Consider the following 16,768-nt stretch of genomic DNA (forward strand, 5'->3'; position numbering starts at 1 on the left):
GAAGCCAGGAGCCAGGAGCTTCTTCTGGGTCTCCTACATGGGTGCAGGGGCCCAAGGACTTGGGCCGTCTTCTACTGCTTTCCCAGGCCATAGCAGAGAGCTGGATCAGAAGAGGAGCAGCCGGGACTAGAACTGGTGCCCATATGGGTTAACCCACTGTGCCACAGCGCCAGCTCCCGTCAATGCTCTTGTTAAACCACTGATTTTACAGTAATATTTCTTGTTCATCTGGAGATTTTTAAAATCGAAGAAACTAAAGTCAGAATATTAAGATTAGCAAAAGTTTTTGCAGGGAGACTACCAATTAACTCTTCAGCAAGTAATTAGGAAATCTCAAATGGCTTTCCAGAGATAGGAATAAAGCAAATGGGAGCTGTTAACAAGTTCTGTTGTAAAAGTGAAAACACAATCTAGAAGACATAAGGTCTACCAGAAAAGCCTCCACTAATCCCAATACAATGGCTTTCATAGCCTCCAAGCAACCAGAGAGGAAAGAACATTACTCAGGGATATGGTAGAAGCCTCATACAAAGCCTTGGAGAGCACAGGATGCATCTACACAAACAGGGAACAGGGTCACATTGTAGCTGGCTGTTCATGAAGGACCACAGTGTCTCCTTATAGACTACATACGCCCTACAAAATAAACTGTGCCTTAATTATTGCTTATTTAAAGTACATCTTACAGAGCTATGCAGTACCTGACGCAGAAAAACAATCACATAAGGAAGCATTTATTTGAGGTTTCACATGAAATCGTACAAATAAAATTTGTGTAAACAGAAATCCACATTGAGTCGTAACACAGATAGCAAAGGACAAAGTAAAAGCTAGTTGGCAGCTATATTCAGTTGGACACATTTGTGCCTTGTACACTAGAAAGTCTTTTACAAAATAATCATCTTAGATCAACAGAAGACCAATCTTCAGTGTCCTCCTGCAAGATGGGTTTCTTTAGCATCTCCTGTTTTCTCCAGAGTCCTCCTTTAGTATGGCTGGTAATTATTTTGGTGATTGCCACCCCCTCAAGATGCCTTGCCATAAGTGCTCTGTTGACCACTGTAGTCTGCATATCCCTGTCCATATCCATAGTTCCCATAGTTATACCCAGTATAATCATATCCGCCATAGCCATTATAGTTTTGATCACCACCATAGGCACTATTATAATTTCCATATCCTTGATCATAATAGTTATTAAATCCTTGGTTCCAGTTCTGGCCCTGACTTCGGCCACGACCCCTAGTATCTTCTGATTAATTTGTATGTTCTGCTTCAGGTATTTCATCTTGTTTTTTGTTTGTTTACTTGGTTTGTTTTGTTTTCTCACTTCATGCCTTTAGTCCCTTGCACTCCACTTCCAGTAAACTTCCTGGTGGCCAAAATGTCCCTACACCTGTTTGCGTACCTGGGCTTAATTCAATATACACCTGGACACTATCTCAATATATCTAAATTTCACCGCCTGAAAATTGATGATTTATTTACTCTTTCTACAGCTTTTCATATTGAAGAACACAGAATAGGAACCAAAAGCTTTTAATGAAGCCAGCAGGAATTCTTGTTACCTTTTCTAACTTTTATAGCTGATTAACACAGGGATGGCAGCAACGCCACCCTGTCTTCTTAAATCCTCTACGTACCCACCCCGGACATCTCGGGGGAGGAGCTTTGCTCCTCTCAGCACTGGCCGTGAACCCGGGCGGGAGAGGAACTCCGTGACCATAGAGCTGGCGGAATGCCGGGCTAGAGGGGACCGGAAGTCGCTTCTTCGCCCCCCGCCTAGGGGCTGGGTCGGGTCTCCGCGGGCTGGGTCTGGTTCCCACCGCTTGTCAGGCTGGTTCGGCTCCGGGGCTTCCTAGCCCGGGGAGTGGGCTTGCCCTAGTGTTGGGCTCGTCCCCGTACGGACCTCGCGCGGGTACCTGCCTTCGAGAAGCGGAGAGAATTCCTGTGTCTCCTAGCAACCCGGCGCCGGGCTGCCGGCTGAGGGAGCAGGGCTCGGGCCGAGTCGTTCAGACAAGGGCCGGAACCTCCGGGCCGGCCCGAACGGGAGCCGAAACCCGGAGCTTAGAAGGATAAGCAAGCAATGGCGGACGAGGCGTTGTTTTTGCTGCTCCATAACGAGATGGTGTCTGGAGTGTACAAGTCCGCGGAGCAGGGGGAGGTGGTGAGTGCTGCCGCACGCCTTGGCACCGGTTGTTTCACCTCCATTCTTTGCCTCAACCCTGTGCCGTCGCCACCCGGCATCCCTCCGGGTGTAAACTGTCCCAGCGCCAGGCATCCTGAACCTGTCGGCCGTCTACTCTGACACCTTTACCTTCCATCCTTTTCTCTTTGGTGTCTGTGTGTGTGTGTGTGTGAGTTTTTTTTTTTTTTTTTTTTTTTTGCAGTTCCCCCGTTTGTCGTGCAAGTCACAGATTTTTTTTTTCTTCTAATGTTCCTACCGTGATTTATGGCAGAGCTGATTTTCGCACCCCTAGTGAATTTTGCCAGCACTCTGCAGCACTTCAGAGCCTCCCACTGGGCAAACCTGTCCCGGCCTGAGAACCCTATCCCGTCCTTCCCCGTTCCAGATCCTCGGTACCACTGCACACAACTCGAAGGCAGAAGCGTTAATGAGATGTGGGGTCATAGCAAAGGAAATACGGAGGTGTTAACGATACTTAGGAAAATAGGATTTAAATACAGAAAATATTCAGCACCCACAATTTCAGAGCTAGTTGTAAGAGCTAAGGATAAAGTAGTGCGTGAAACAATGGATCCATCCTTGTGAGAGAGACTTCTGATACGTGAAGTTCTCCTGCACGCCTTGTTTCTTTCAGAAGACGAGAGTAAAGACGCGTTTGGGGCCTAACACTTCGCTGGCTAAGTCAGATTAAATGCCTGCTCTACAGCCTTTGGGGGTGTGATTTAATGAGAAAGGAGTTGTGTATTAGGTATGAGGTATAGAATCACAGAGATGTCACGGATTTTAGAACTGGGATATTCCAGTCATGGTCAAGTCAGGAACCCTTTCTGTAATGCTGCTGATGAAGAGGGCTGGAGGCTGGGTGAGGGGGAATAGGACAGGTATCCTAGATAAGGTTAAAGACATAAAGTATGAGAGAGGTGGATTTACTGAAATATGATTGAGCGTTTCATTTTGACTGTGTTGAATGGAGAGTAAAAAGAATTGAGAGCTATCGTTAGAAACAGCTTTATATAATTAAATAATTGGGGCCTTCTCAGTGGAACAGGGGAAGGGGAGTGATGTGGCCCATTTGAATTATAGAAAGATGATTCAGTGTTTGGGTTAGAGAGGGTTGATTCTTGTAGTAACATCCATTGTTGCAGGAGTCACAGCAGGTTAGGTTTGAATTAAGACAGGGATACAACTTGAGAGGTAGGAGACAGAATCTATAGGCCTTGAGTAAGTGTGGGAGTGAGAGTAGAAAGAGTCTCAGAAATGAAGCAGATTTGATTATACATTTTTTTAAATTTATTTTTATTTTATTTGAAGGACAGAGAGACAGAGATAGCTTCCATCTACTGGTTCACTCACCAGTGCCCATAACAGCTGGCTGGGCCTGGCCAAAGCCAGGAGTCTGGAACTCAATCCTAGCTTCCCACATGGGCGACAGAGACCCACGTATTTGAGCCATTATAGGCTATTCCCTTCCTGCCCTATCCTGCCGCCCCACCCCAACCCCCCAACCCCCAGTCTGCCAAAGTATGCAGGAGGTTGGAATTAGAAGCAGAGCTAGGACTTGGACCTGGACACTCTGACAAGGGAGGCTGGGAATTTCAAGTGGTGTTCCAACTGCTGTGCCAAACGTCTGCCCCAAATACAGATTTAAATATGCTTCATATGAGTGCTTTGTGAGACCTTTCAATGGCTATGTCCAGTAAAGTGTATACTAGAAGTACAGTTTGATTTGGCGCAGCCCATAATTGGAATGTGTGGTTCGTTAGAAAAAAGTTCTGCAAATAGTGAAGCCTGTGGTTTATTTCTTGCTGGAAATCAGATGAGCCTCAGAATATACAAAATCGCTGCTTTCTTGGAACTGTGTTCTAGTAGAGGGTAGGGATAAGTGAACATGAGTGATGTAAAATATTAAACCTATGTTAAATGGTGAAAGAAGTTCTTTTTCTTTTTTTTAAAAAAATATTTATTTGAAAGGTGGAATTATAGAGAGGGAAAGAGAGAGAGTCCATCAGTTGGTTCACTCTCCAACTGGCCACAACAGGCCGAAACCAGGAGGCTGGAACTCCATTTGGGTCTCCTACATGGGTGACAGCAGCCCAAGTACTTGGGCCATCTTCTGCTGCTTTCCTGGGTGCATTAGTAGGGGACTGGATCAGAAGTGGAGCATGTGAGACTCAAATTGGCACTCATACAGCATGCCGTTGTTGCAGATTGCAGCTTAACCCACTAAGCCACAGTGTCAGCCCCAGAAAGACGTTCCACAGAGAAAAATTAAACAGAGAAGTGGCATAGGGCATCAGAAGTTACTTCCAGAAGGCTTAATAAAACACAGATACTGGCCCCCACACCTAGAGTTTCTGACTCAGTAGATTGGGGGTGGGGCTAGTGAATTTGCATTTTTAGCAAGTTCTCATGAGATGCTGATATTGCTGGTCTGGGGGCACAGGAGGATAGAGTTGCTGAAGGGAGATGATGCTGTGGTTTTAGCGATATGTTTAAAATGGGCTTCATCGAGTTGGTGACTTGAGAGCAAAGACTTCTAGGAACTAATAAAGTTGGTCATATCACTATCTGGACGAAGAGCTGCCATTGTAAAGGCCCTAAAATTGTACTGTTGCTGGCATGTTTAAGGGTCAGCAAGAAGACCAGAGCAGATTGATCTGAATGAGTGTGAAGAGTAGAAGGTTCAGGCCAGAGGGTTCAGGCCAGAGAGGTATGGGTTCTGGATTGTGTAGAGCTTTGCAGATCAGCTGTAGGAATTTAGAAGTGTTCAGCATGGAGATACTAAGATTGGCTCTTCATAGGAAGAGCAAAGCAATGGCATGATTCAAGAAGTGGTATGGTCATCAATCAAGGCACACTGAGAACCAAGGAGCTTAGATGACTTTAGCAGACATTTTAAAGTATAGAACTATTGAACTTAATGAGAACATAAAGGTAGTGACTGATGGAAGTGAATCAAAGGTGATACCAGGTTTTATAAGGTAGGAGAAGGACTGGCACTGTGCTGTAGCAGGTAAAGCTGCTGCCTTGGGGTGCCAGCATCCTATATGGGAGTTGGTTCAGTACCTGCTGCTCCATTTCCTATCCAGCTCCCTGTTAATGCACCTGGGAAAACAGCAGAAGATGGCCCAAGTAGGGCCCCTGCACTCACGTGGGAGACCAAATGAAGCTTTTGGCTCCTGGCTTTGGCCCGGCCCAGCCCTGGCTGTTGTGGCCATTTGGGGAGTGAACCAGCAGATGGAAGATCTCTCTCTCTGTCTTTCTCTGTGTGTGTCTGCCTCTCCTTCTCTGTAATTCTGACTTTCAAATAAATAAATCTTGAGGAAAAAAAAGGTAGGAGAGAACAATGGAGAAGCCTCTAAGAAGAGTAATTGTAAGTGACAGATAAGTAATTTTATTGAGAAAATTGAAGGATGTCTTGTAAAACACTTTCTATTAAAATGTTTCAGTTACAAATATGAATGATTACATTAATATTTAGCCAGTATTTTAAAAGTTTTTGAGTGCTAATATCTGGCTTTCCAAACTTATTTCACAACTTATTTCTTATTTAGGAAAATGGACGGTGTATAACTAAGCTGGAAAACATGGGGTTTCGAGTAGGACAAGGATTGATAGAAAGGTGAGCAGTATGGATTTGAAAATTTTCTTCCAGGTAGGTTATGAACAAAGGTGATCCATTTCAAACGATTGCATAAACTCTGGGATAGTACAGTTTGAATTCCTGAATTTTAATTCTTGTCTGTACTTTAATTCATAGATAGAAATTTCTTTCTAGGCCTGATTCTGTTTTAATTTAGTTATTAAAATATTATGTTTTAATATCTGATGATAATATATTTTTATCCAGATTTTTTCTCCTGAAAAGTATTGAAACAGTTATCTAAAGTCTCATTGCATTTTCTACTTGAGATCTATTAGGTCCTTTAAAAAATTCCTGAATGTAATTTTGTTTAAGTGTATAGGGGTGGAAATTAGATTCAATGTTTATGTATTTAATAATATTCTTACTTGTAGATCAGTTCTTTTTAGTATTCCTTTCTCACTGTGTGACTAGTTAAATTATTATACTTTGTACGTTACCATGATCATGATCAGTTCTTTATTTTGATGTGCTAGTTCTTTATTTTGATGTACCTGAAATTTTGGATAGATTGTTGGACTGATAAACTCTTAATTTTAGGCCCCATACTTAATAGAATGGAGCGTGAATCCATTGAGAGGGGGATCTATTTTACTTCATGATTATCAAGAAATGTTCAGTGTTATTCTGACATTTAAAAGTTAGTTAATAATTTGCCCTTTTTGCTTCCTTTGGAGGAAAAACACTGTATTACTTTTAGCTGATCTTTTTAGGTTTACAAAAGATACCGCGAGATTCAAGGATGAGTTAGACATCATGAAGTTCATTTGTAAAGATTTTTGGACTACAGTATTCAAGAAACAAATTGACAATTTAAGGACAAATCATCAGGTATTTAGATATACGAAGGCCTCTTTTAAAAGTTATTTAACTTAATATAAATGTCTTGTTTTAGTAATTCAGTTATTTAAAACAAAATAATTTCTGATCAACTCTGGAATGTTTCTTAAGGTTATTAGTTTTTTCTTTAGTAGGGTAGAGTGAATAAAGATGAAAATTGTTTCTTTCTTCCAGTTATATAAGTGATGTTAAGCTTTAAAAAGTAGCAAATGTCAGAATGATATTGGTTTTAGGATTTGATTTCTTAGTTATTTATACTTAGTAAGTAGTGGTAATATGGGGAGTCATCAGTATATCTCACATTTATGCCTTTAGATTAATTACTAAAGTCTAATTTACAGAGCATATTTAACTCAGTTAACTATTATTGCTGTCATATTTCCTCTTCTTAAAATGTTTTGTTACTATAAAATTAGATTACATAGAAAACTATGCATTTGATAATTGATTTGACTTTATAAACCTCTAATACTTCCAGTGGATTTGGCATCTTAGGTATAATACATGAAAATAACTTGTCTGTTACTACCATTATAATTCATGTTTTCATACACTAGCACCAACCTTAGTATGAAATTACTTCAAATGGTAATGGGAAACAGTGACTCTGTTTATTGACTTTTTGACATAATTTCATATGAACATGTATTATGATTCCTTTGCACAAGACTGAGATCTTATTATAAGGGTGAGGTCTGTGTCCTATGCATCTTGGTGTCTTCAGTGTATTAAAACATTCACGAATATTAGTACTGTGAAATAATGAAGTTGCAGCTCTAACCTAAATATTGCAAAACTTCATCCTTTAAAGAAGATTTGACTAATGGAAAGAAGAATTTTAAGTAATTTCAGAAAACTCTTAAGTTGTTTCATGGGGATAATTTTTTAAAAGATTTTTATTTATTTATTTGAGAGGTAGAGTTACAGACAGTGAGAGGGAGAGACAGAGAGAAAGGTCTTCCTTCCGTTGGTTCACTCCCTAAATAGTTGCAACAACCGGAGCTGCACTGAACTGAAGCCAGGAGCCAGCTGCTTTTTCCTGGTCTCCCATGCAGGTGCAGGGGCCCAAGCACTTAGGCCATCTTCTGCTACTTTCCCAGGCCACAGCAGAGAGCTGGATTGGAAGAGGAGCAGCTGGTACTATAACCTATGCCCATATGGGATGCCAGCGCCATAGGCAGAGGATTAACCTACTGCGCCACGGCACCGGCCCCAAGGGGATAAGATAATTTTTAAAGACGACAAATTATGTTGATTTGGATGTTTTTTCTATTTTGGAACAGGGCATCTATGTGCTTCAGGACAACAAATTTCGTTTGCTTACTCAGATGTCTGCAGGAAAACAGTATTTGGAACACGCATCCAAGGTATTTCATGTAAAATAAGATTTGGGTTTTCTATTAAAAACAGAGGGAAAAATACAACACCAATTACAATAGACTCTTGAATTAAAAATAGGTTTAAAAATTTCTTATTTATTTGTTTTCTATAAAGCAGGAGACATGTCTGTCATGTTACAATAATTTGTACTAAATTGTAGGTAAATGGACTTACAGTAACCAGTTAAAGAAACACTACAGTGTAATGCCACTATAATGTAGATTTATGATAGATTTTTGAAAACAACGTAGCTATATTGGTAAGCGTATTCCAATTTACAAAACTGACATTAGCTGTACAAAATTATTCACCTCATATAAATTAAAATGTTTTAAATTAATTTTTGTTTCTAAGAATACATGTTTTCTGTTAGGTATATCTATATTGCTTGGCTTTATGTAGTTTTTTGTTTTTTAATTTCAAGTAGGAATCAATTACTAGATAAGAAAATTGACAAGTTTTTTTAAAGGTTTATTTTATTTATTTGAAAGACAGAGTTATAGGGAGAAGTAGAGTCACAGAGAGAGAATTCTTCCATCTGGTGGTTCACTCCCCAAATGGCCGCAATGGCCAGAGCTGAGCCAGTCTGAAGACAGGAGCCAAGAGCTTCTTCTGGGTCTCTCATGTGAATGCAGGGACCCAAGGACTTAGGCCATCCTCTGCTGCTTTCCCAGGCACATTAGCAAGGAGCTGGATCAGAAGTGGAGCAGCCAGGACTCAAACCAGCACCCATTAGGGATGCTGGCACTGCAGGCTGGGCCCTTAACCCGCTGCACCACAGCACCAGCCCTCAGACAGATTTTAATCTAAGGGTTCCTTTGAAGTGATTAAGCTATCTGGGCAAATGTAAGCTACTATTTATCTGTAAAAATTCATTTATACTTAAATTATCTAACAGAATGACAGTATATAGTGGTAAGATCATAGATTTGGCGACTAAATAAATCTAGCTTTTAAGCTAAGCTCTATAATTAATGGATTTGTGACATTAAGCTACCTAATTCTTTTGGACCTTTCTTTTTTCCCATTAAAATAACTTAGTGCTTTATACATAAAAGATGCTTATTAAACTATTATTACATTATTACAGCTATAAAATATCAATAAAATTAGCCAAGAAATGGGCATGATACTTTGTTTTTATAATTCACTAATACACAATTGCTTTTTTTCCTGTGTTTTGGGGTTGTCCAGGCTCTAATTAAATTTTTGTAGTTAATATATAATTTTTTTTTCACTTTATTACCCCTTCTAATATTTCTGAGTCTCACCTGTTTGGTTTCTTCAGTTGTGGAAAGAGTGAAAGAGTAAGATGGAATGCTTCAGTGCTTTTTTTTTTTTTTTTTTTTTTTTTTTTTGACAGGCAGAGTTAGACAGTGAGAGAAACAGAGAAAGGTCTTCCTTCCGCTGGTTCACCCCCCAAATGGCCGCCATGGCTGGCGTGCTGCGCCGATCTGAAGCCAGGAACCAGGTGCTTCCTCCTGGTCTCCCATGCGGGTGCAGGGCCCAAGCACTTGGGCCATACTCCACTGCACTCCCAGGCCATAGCAGAGGGCTGGCCTGGAAGAGGGGCAACCGGGACAGAATCAAGCGCCCCAACCGGGACTAGAACCCAGGGTGCCGGAGGATTAGCCTATTGAGCCGCGGTGCCGGCCATGATTTTTAACTATTTTGAGATTATAGATATCTTTTTTTTTTTTTTTTGAAAAGCATTTGCTAGCATTTAATGAACCGTGGCTTCAAGCCACCAGGACACAGGCTCCCCCCACGCCCTTAATCTTCTCCTCAGCTCTTCTGCTGAAGAATTTGGCCTTCATGATGACAGGCTGCTTTGGGAGCTTTCCCTTTCCCAGAGCTTTGTAATAGCCCGACCGCACCACATCAATGATAGGAGCAGCTCCAGTCTTGTTCTTGGCAGCATTTACCCGTGTCTGCTCACTGACCAATGTCCACAGCTTATCAAGGTTGACAGTTGGGCAGAAGCTCTGGTTCCTCTTTAAGTGGTAATGCCTCATGCCAACTTTCCCGAAGTAACCTGGGTGATATTTATCAAAGTTGATCCTGTGGTGATGCATGCCACCCGCATTACCTCGGCCTCCTGGGTGCTTCCGGTGCTTGCCGATGCGGCCGTGGCCGTGGCTCACGTGGCCGCGCAGTTTCCGGGTCTTCCTCAGTCTGGATGGCATGTCGGCTGCCGAGACGAAAGAGCTATAGATATCTTTTTTTAACACTTAAGATTTTATTTATTTATTTGAGAGGTAGAATTACAGACAAAGAGATGGAGAGATAGAGAGAAAGGTCTTCCATCCACTGGTTTATTCCCCAAATGACCGCAATGGCTGGAGCTGGTTCGATCCAAAGCCAGGAGCCAGGAGCTTCTTCCAGGTCTCCCACATGGGTACAGGCCTCAAACACTTGGGCCATCTACTACTGCTTTTCCAGGCTGTAGCAGAGAGCTGGATTGGAAGTGGAGCTGCTGGGATTTGAACTGGTACCCATATAGGATGTTGGCACCAAAGGTGGAATACTTAATCTACTATGCCACACGCCAGTCCCAAGATTATAGATATCTTTGAGAAGTGGAAAACCTCTCCCCATAAGTATGCACACATATGTAATTTTCATTTTTATTATTTTAAAAATATTTATTTATTTATTTATTTATTTATTTGACAAGGCAGAGGGAGAGACAGATATAGAGATCTTTCATTTCCTTGTTCACTCCCCAAATGGTTGCAATAGCTGGGGCTGGTCCAGATCAATACTAGGAGCCAAGAACTCCATCTGGGTCTCCTATATGGATGGCAGAGGCCCACGTACCTGGTTTATCTTCCCCTGCTTTTCCAGGTGCTGTAAGCAAGGAGCTGGATGGGAAGTGAAGCAGCTGTGGCTTGAACTGGCACTCTAACATGGGATACTGGTGTAACAAGCAGTGGCTTAGCACCCTGAGCTACCGTGCCAAATCCCAAGATTTTTTTATTTTATTTTTTATTTATTTGAAAGGGAGAGATGGAAAGAAAGATATTCAATCTGCTGGTTCACTCCCCAGATGGCCACAACAGCCAGAGTTGGGCCAGCCTGAAGCAGGGAGCATTTTCCAGGTCTCCCACATGGCTAGCAGGGCCCAAACACTTAGGTTATCTTCTGCTGCTTTTCTGAGGCCATTAGCAGGGAGCTGGATGAGAAGTGGAGCAGCCAAGACATGAACTAGTGCCCATGTGAAATGCCTGAATAGCACACGGCAGCTTTACCCTCTATGCCACAATGCCGATCCAGCCCCCATGATTTTTATTTTTATGGAGTTCAGTTACTCGGTTAGAATTGTTGGAGAGGCTGGCGTTGGGGCACAGTGCGTTAAAGCCACGGCCTATAGCACTGACATATCATATGGTCTCTGGTTCAAGTCTCAGCTGCTCCACTTCCGATCTAGCTTCCTGCTAATGCTCTGGTTCAAATCTCAGCTGCTCCACTTCCGATCTAGCTTCCTGCTAATGTGCCTGGGAAAACAGAGGAAGATGGCCCAAGTCCTTGGGCCCCCGCACCCATGTGGGAGACCTAGAAGAAGCTCTTGGCTCCTGGCTTTGGATCAGCTCAGCTCTGGCCATTGTGGCTATTTGGGGAGTGAATCAGTGGGTGGAAGACCTCTCTCTCTGTGTCTCTACGTCTTTCTAATTCTTTGAAATAGATAAAATAAAGCTTTAAAATTTTTTTTGGGGGGGCAGCACTGTGGTGCAGCAGATTAAACCACCATCTGCAGTGCTGGCATCCCATACGGGTGCCAGTTCAAGTCCTGGCTGCTCCACTTACGATCCAGCTCCCTGCTATGGCCAGGGAATGAATGCAGTAGAAGATGGTCCAAGTCCTTGGGCCCCTGCACCTGCGTGGGAGACCTTGAAGAAGCTCCTGGCTTCTGGCTTTGTGTCAGCCCAGCTCTGGCTGTTTGGCCATTTGGGGAGTAAACCAGCAGATGGGAGGTATCTCTGTCTGCCTTTGCCTCTTTATCACTCTGCGTTTCAAATATATAAATAAATCTTAAAAATTAAATAAATAGGCCGGTGCTGCGGCTCACTAGGCTAATCCTCCACCTGCGGCGCCGGTACCCTAGGTTCTAGTCCCGGTTGGGGCGCTTGATTCTGTCCCGGTTGCTCCTCTTCCAGTCTAGCTCTCTGCTGTGGCCCAGGAGGGCAGTGGAAGATGGCCCAAGTGCTTGGGCCCTGCACCCGCATGGGAGACCAGGAGGAAGCACCTGGCTCCTGGCTTTAGATCAGTGCGGTGCAGCGGCCATTTCGGGGGTAAACTAGTGGAAGGAAGACCTTTCTCTCTGTCTCTGTCTCTCACTGTCTAACTCTGCCTGTCAAAAAAAATTAAATAAATAAAAATTCCTTATATTATTCATTTTTCAGTTTCCATTCTTGTCAGACTGTTTTCTGCTGTAGTTTAGTCCCTTTCCTTTTGTTGCTGACAGTTTCTCACTATCCACAGTATTGATAATTTGAACCTGATAAGTCTGTTGTAGCAGGCTCTAAGTCTTGAACAAGTTGACATTCTTGATTGTAAATACTAGAAGCCAATTCTCATTGAATGCAATATCATTAGTTAGCATATAGAGTTCATGGAAGGGCTCAGAAAACAAGCAAGAACCATGGGAGGTTTAAGTAGCCAGAGGCTGGATCACTCCACAGGGGGTGATTAGACTTCTGTGGGCAGGGTAAACAATAGATGTAGCTACTTTTGGTGCCATCAGAACTAACTCTGACCTGTTTTCGGCTTATTTTTTCACTCATTTTTGATTTAGAGTACTGGCTTAGAGCAACTAGTTGGCCAAGCTTGCCATGTGTCCATGAGCTTAAGTTGCTTAAGATGTAGAAGTCCACCTTTTATAAAAACAGCAGTGACTTATTGATAGTGTGGTTTAAGTAAATGTCATAGTTATCAGTAGCTTTACTACTTTAGTAAATCATTACTATTTTTAACAGTTTTTTTTTCCTTTTAGTATTTAGCATTTACATGTGGTTTAATCAGAGGTGGCTTGTCAAACTTGGGGATAAAAAGTATTGTAACAGCTGAAGTGTCTTCAATGCCTGCCTGTAAGTTGAATTCATATTTCTTATAAATGTGTTATTTTTCTAAGGGGGAGGAGGGTCTTTTTTTTAAACTTAGAGGAAATTAAAAATGCTAAAACTGTTTCATTTTAGTTTTAGCAGTTTAACATGTAGCATACTATACTCATATTCAATGACATTTATTTTAAAGATTTATTTAATTATTTGAAAGAGTGACTTAAACAGGGGAGGGGAGAGAGAGCGAGAGAGTGAGAGCAAGCGCTCGAGAGCATGCGTGCGCATGAGTGCTTCTGTCTGCTGGTTCACTCTCCAAATGGCCACAAGGGTTGGAACTGGGCCGGGTGGAAGCTAGGAGCCAGGGGCTTCATCCAGGTCTTCCAAATGGGCCCAAGCACTTGGGCTATCTTTTGCTGCTTTCCCAGGCGCATTAATAGGGAGCTGTATCAGAAATGAAACAGGGGCCGGCACTGTGACATAGCGGGTAAAACCACAGCCTGCAGTGCCAGAATCCCATATGGGTGTCAGTTCAAGTCCTGTCTGCTCCATTTCCGATCCAGCTCTCTGGTACGGCCTAGGAAGAAAGTAGAGGATGGCCCAAGTTCTTGGGCCCCTGCACCCACGTGGGAGACCCAGAAGAAACTCCTGGCTCCTGGCTTCAGATAGGCCTAGTTCCAGCTGTTGCAGCCAACTGGGGAGTGAATCAGTGGATGGAAGACTTCTCTCTCTCTCTCTCTCTGCCTCTCCTCTCTTTGTGTAACTCTGACTTTCAAATAAATAAATAAATCTTAAAAAAAAAAATCAAACAGCTGGCACTTGAACCGGTGTTCATGTGGGATGCTAGTGTTGCATTCTGCTGTGCCACAATGCTGGCCCTTCAATATTTTAATTAGTGATAGAAAATTCTCTAAGAAAAACTGCTAAAGAAATACAATATAAGGGAAAACTCTTAACTTTTAAAGGAAAATGCGCAGTGTTCTTTTAAGATAGCACTTTTTCCTGTGGTATTGAAAATGTATTTTTGAACAGTTATTTAGGTTATGTCTATTGTTAAAGCTAAATAAAACCAGCTACTCTTTTATCACTAAAGATCTTCCTAAAGATCTTTTTACCAGAACTATCACTAAAAAATAAAATTTACTTGAGCTTCACTATCTTTCCTTCCCAGTCATTGTGCTCATTGGTAAGGAAACACCTAAAAATGTAGGCCTCACAAAGAAACAAAGGCACTATGAAAAACTGTTTGACACAGCAAGTTTATTAATAGGAACTACTTCTTAAGTATAATATAAAATAAATGAGTAGGCTTGTTTTGTTTTCCTTGTATATAAAATCAGATAATGATTTTGTATATTTTCTTTTTTAAGGCAAATTTCAGGTGATGATACAGAAGCTGTAGAACATTGCGGAATACAAGCTTCAACAGTGTAAAGAGATAAATTATGTGTGAAGTATTCAAGTAGTATGATTTAACTACATTGTTGGACATTTGTACAGAACTGAGGGTGTATTTTATTAATCTAATACAAAACAAGTTAAAGCAGATAAAGGGACATCTACTATGACTTACACTTTACTGGAACTATTCAAAATGAAAACCTGATTTCAAATAACTAGACTCCAAGTTGTAACTCTTTATTTTAAATATTGTTGTTTGCTTAGAGTGATGTGTATTTAACCATAGATGGAAACACAAAACTCAGGGTTTGTTGAGTTAGCAAAGAAAAATATGACCAATCAGATCATTTGTGTAAGAATTAATAAATTTTGATAAAGTGGGAATATCAGTTATTTTTAAAAAATACACTAAGTTAAGCTTTTTATTGCTTATAATTTATTTGATTTTGTTTGTATAAGGATTTCATATGTGTATACATTGTATGTCTGTCTGCCTAAATTGCTTAAAACCTTAATTTCATTTTAATAACTTTCAGTCTTTGAGACCTTCATTAATATAATAAAAGTGAAGTACATGATAGTTTAAATGTTAATTTGGTGACATTAGGGCCAAAGAATATTAGGTGTGTTGGGAAGGGTGTGTTCCTGTTAGTTTTTCAACCTCCTGTGGTGCATTGGAAGTTCTGGTAAAGGTTCAAGCATCAATATTCGCTTGTCTACTCTTCTACAGTGGACAGAGGGTTAGATAATAGACTCATTCATGGGGCCTTATCCATTGACATTTACTGGACCATATCTTCTCAGTGGGTTGGGGTCAGTGTTCAGCTAGTATATCTCTTGTAGCACCTTCTCCAGCCTCCCCGCTTTCTTCTCAGTGATGATGGTTGGGATGTGTGGACTGAATCTGCAGCCTCCTGGTGACTATGAAAGGACACACATGAACGTAAAAGCCACCACCATGAAAATAGCAGGATGCAGACGGAAAGCACCTGAATTGTGCTTTAGAATAACTAATGCTGAAGCTGCTTTACCTCTGGAATTTTATTATGTAAAATATTAAATTCCTTATTTCAATCCACTTTGGCTTTTGTTTTTGTTATTTGTAGCCAAAATGAAATGTTTCTTATAGAAGCAAAAGAAAAGCAGGGTCAAGAAATACTGCAGGGGTTAAGCCACCCCAAAGCCAGAAACCTGTAACTCCATCCTGGCCTCCTGTGAGGATAACGGGCACACTTGGGCCATCTTCCACCAACCAGGACTCGAAATCCACTTCAATATGAGATGCAAACATTGCCACATGCCTACCTTGGTGCAAAAAATTTTCAAAATCCATGTATAATTTTCACATAATACACATCTTCCAAGAAATTTTCTAAGACCTTTATGTATGGGTTTCAGGATTTCTTGCACGAAAAGAAACTTTTTTTTTCTTAAAGCTTTATTTATTTGAAAGAGTGAGAGAGCAGATGAGCGAGTTCTTCCATTTGCTGGTTCACCCCCAAATGGTCACTACAGCTGGGGCTGGACTGATCCAAAGCCAGGAGCCAGGAGCCTCCTCTGGGTCTCTCCCACATCGGGGCAGGGACCCAAGTACCTGGGCCGTCTTGAACTGGTTTCCCAGGCGTACTAGCAGGAAGCTGGTTTTGTAGTGGAGCAGACAGGCACTGACTTTACCTGCTGTGTCACATTGCTGGCCCCAAAATAAACATGTTTTAATCAAAGTTTCCACAAACTTTTTTTTAAAAAGATTATGTATTTGAAAGGCAGAGTTAGAAGCAGAGAGAGAGAGAGAGAGAGAGAGAAGTCTTCCATCCGCTGGTTCACTCCCCAAATGGCTGCAATGGCAGATCTGAAGCCAGAAGCTTGGAGTTTCTTCCAGGTCTCCCACTCAGGTGCAGGAGCCCAAGGACTTGGGCCATCTTCTGCGTAGCAGGGAGCAGGATAAGAATTGGAGCAGCTAGGACTAGAACCTGTGCCCATGTGGGATGCTGGCACTGCAGGCTGCAATTTACCTGCTATGCCACAGTGCTGGCCCTTCCACAAACTTTAAAGCATCTCTCATAGATAAAGTGGAATATTTCTCAGCCTTGAAGGAAATCCTGTTATGCTTCTTCATGTATGAACTTTTAAGTACATTATGCTAAAAGAAATAAGCCAGTCACAGGACAAATACTGCATGATTTCACTTTATATGAAGTTACCTAGACAAACTTAGAAACAGAAAGTAGAATGGTGCTTGCCAGGGCAGTGGAAGGAGGA

General features: G+C 41.7%; 2 protein-coding genes across 6 annotated transcripts; one reads left to right on the forward strand and one right to left on the reverse strand.

The window, feature by feature from the left end:
• Positions 1 to 1,708: 1,708 nt before the first annotated feature.
• Positions 1,709 to 15,587, forward strand: TRAPPC6B (trafficking protein particle complex subunit 6B). 5 transcript variants are annotated; one of them, XM_008269516.4, is made up of 6 exons: positions 1,709 to 2,167; positions 5,743 to 5,810; positions 6,509 to 6,662; positions 7,955 to 8,038; positions 13,045 to 13,138; positions 14,479 to 15,587. In XM_008269516.4, the coding sequence occupies exons 1-6, from the start codon at positions 2,087 to 2,089 to the stop codon at positions 14,508 to 14,510; spliced, it is 513 nt and encodes a 170-aa protein (XP_008267738.1). In that variant the 5' UTR covers positions 1,709 to 2,086; the 3' UTR covers positions 14,511 to 15,587. The 5 variants fall into 5 exon arrangements, with proteins under 5 accessions (XP_008267738.1, XP_002718202.1, XP_089165457.1 ...); XM_002718156.6 differs by having other exon boundaries at positions 6,545 to 6,662; XM_089309331.1 differs by having other exon boundaries at positions 1,721 to 2,167; positions 5,743 to 5,843; positions 6,545 to 6,662.
• LOC100338677 (large ribosomal subunit protein uL15-like) lies at positions 9,391 to 10,243 on the reverse strand. The gene has a single exon (XM_051822184.3). It carries the CDS (start codon positions 10,235 to 10,237, stop codon positions 9,791 to 9,793), a length of 447 nt encoding a protein of 148 aa, XP_051678144.1. The 5' UTR covers positions 10,238 to 10,243; the 3' UTR covers positions 9,391 to 9,790.
• Positions 15,588 to 16,768: the final 1,181 nt, after the last annotated feature.

The sequence above is a fragment of the Oryctolagus cuniculus genome, chromosome 12, assembly GCF_051225735.1.
Source record: "Oryctolagus cuniculus isolate XC-2025 breed Fujian yellow rabbit chromosome 12, ASM5122573v1, whole genome shotgun sequence".
NCBI classification, from domain to species: domain Eukaryota; kingdom Metazoa; phylum Chordata; class Mammalia; order Lagomorpha; family Leporidae; genus Oryctolagus; species Oryctolagus cuniculus.

What these genes read in the sequence shown, in the direction of transcription:
- LOC100338677 (XM_051822184.3), bottom strand. Translation starts at nt 10,237, where the DNA reads ATGCCATCCAGACTGAGGAAGACCCGGAAACTGCGCGGCCACGTGAGC.
- TRAPPC6B (XM_008269516.4), top strand. Translation starts at nt 2,087, where the DNA reads ATGGCGGACGAGGCGTTGTTTTTGCTGCTCCATAACGAGATGGTGTCT. An exon ending in ATTTAAGGACAAATCATCAG is followed by an intron (nt 6,663 to 7,954) that starts GTATTTAGATAT and finishes ATTTTGGAACAG; the next exon opens with GGCATCTATGTGCTTCAGGA. An exon ending in AGTGTCTTCAATGCCTGCCT is followed by an intron (nt 13,139 to 14,478) that starts GTAAGTTGAATT and finishes TTCTTTTTTAAG; the next exon opens with GCAAATTTCAGGTGATGATA.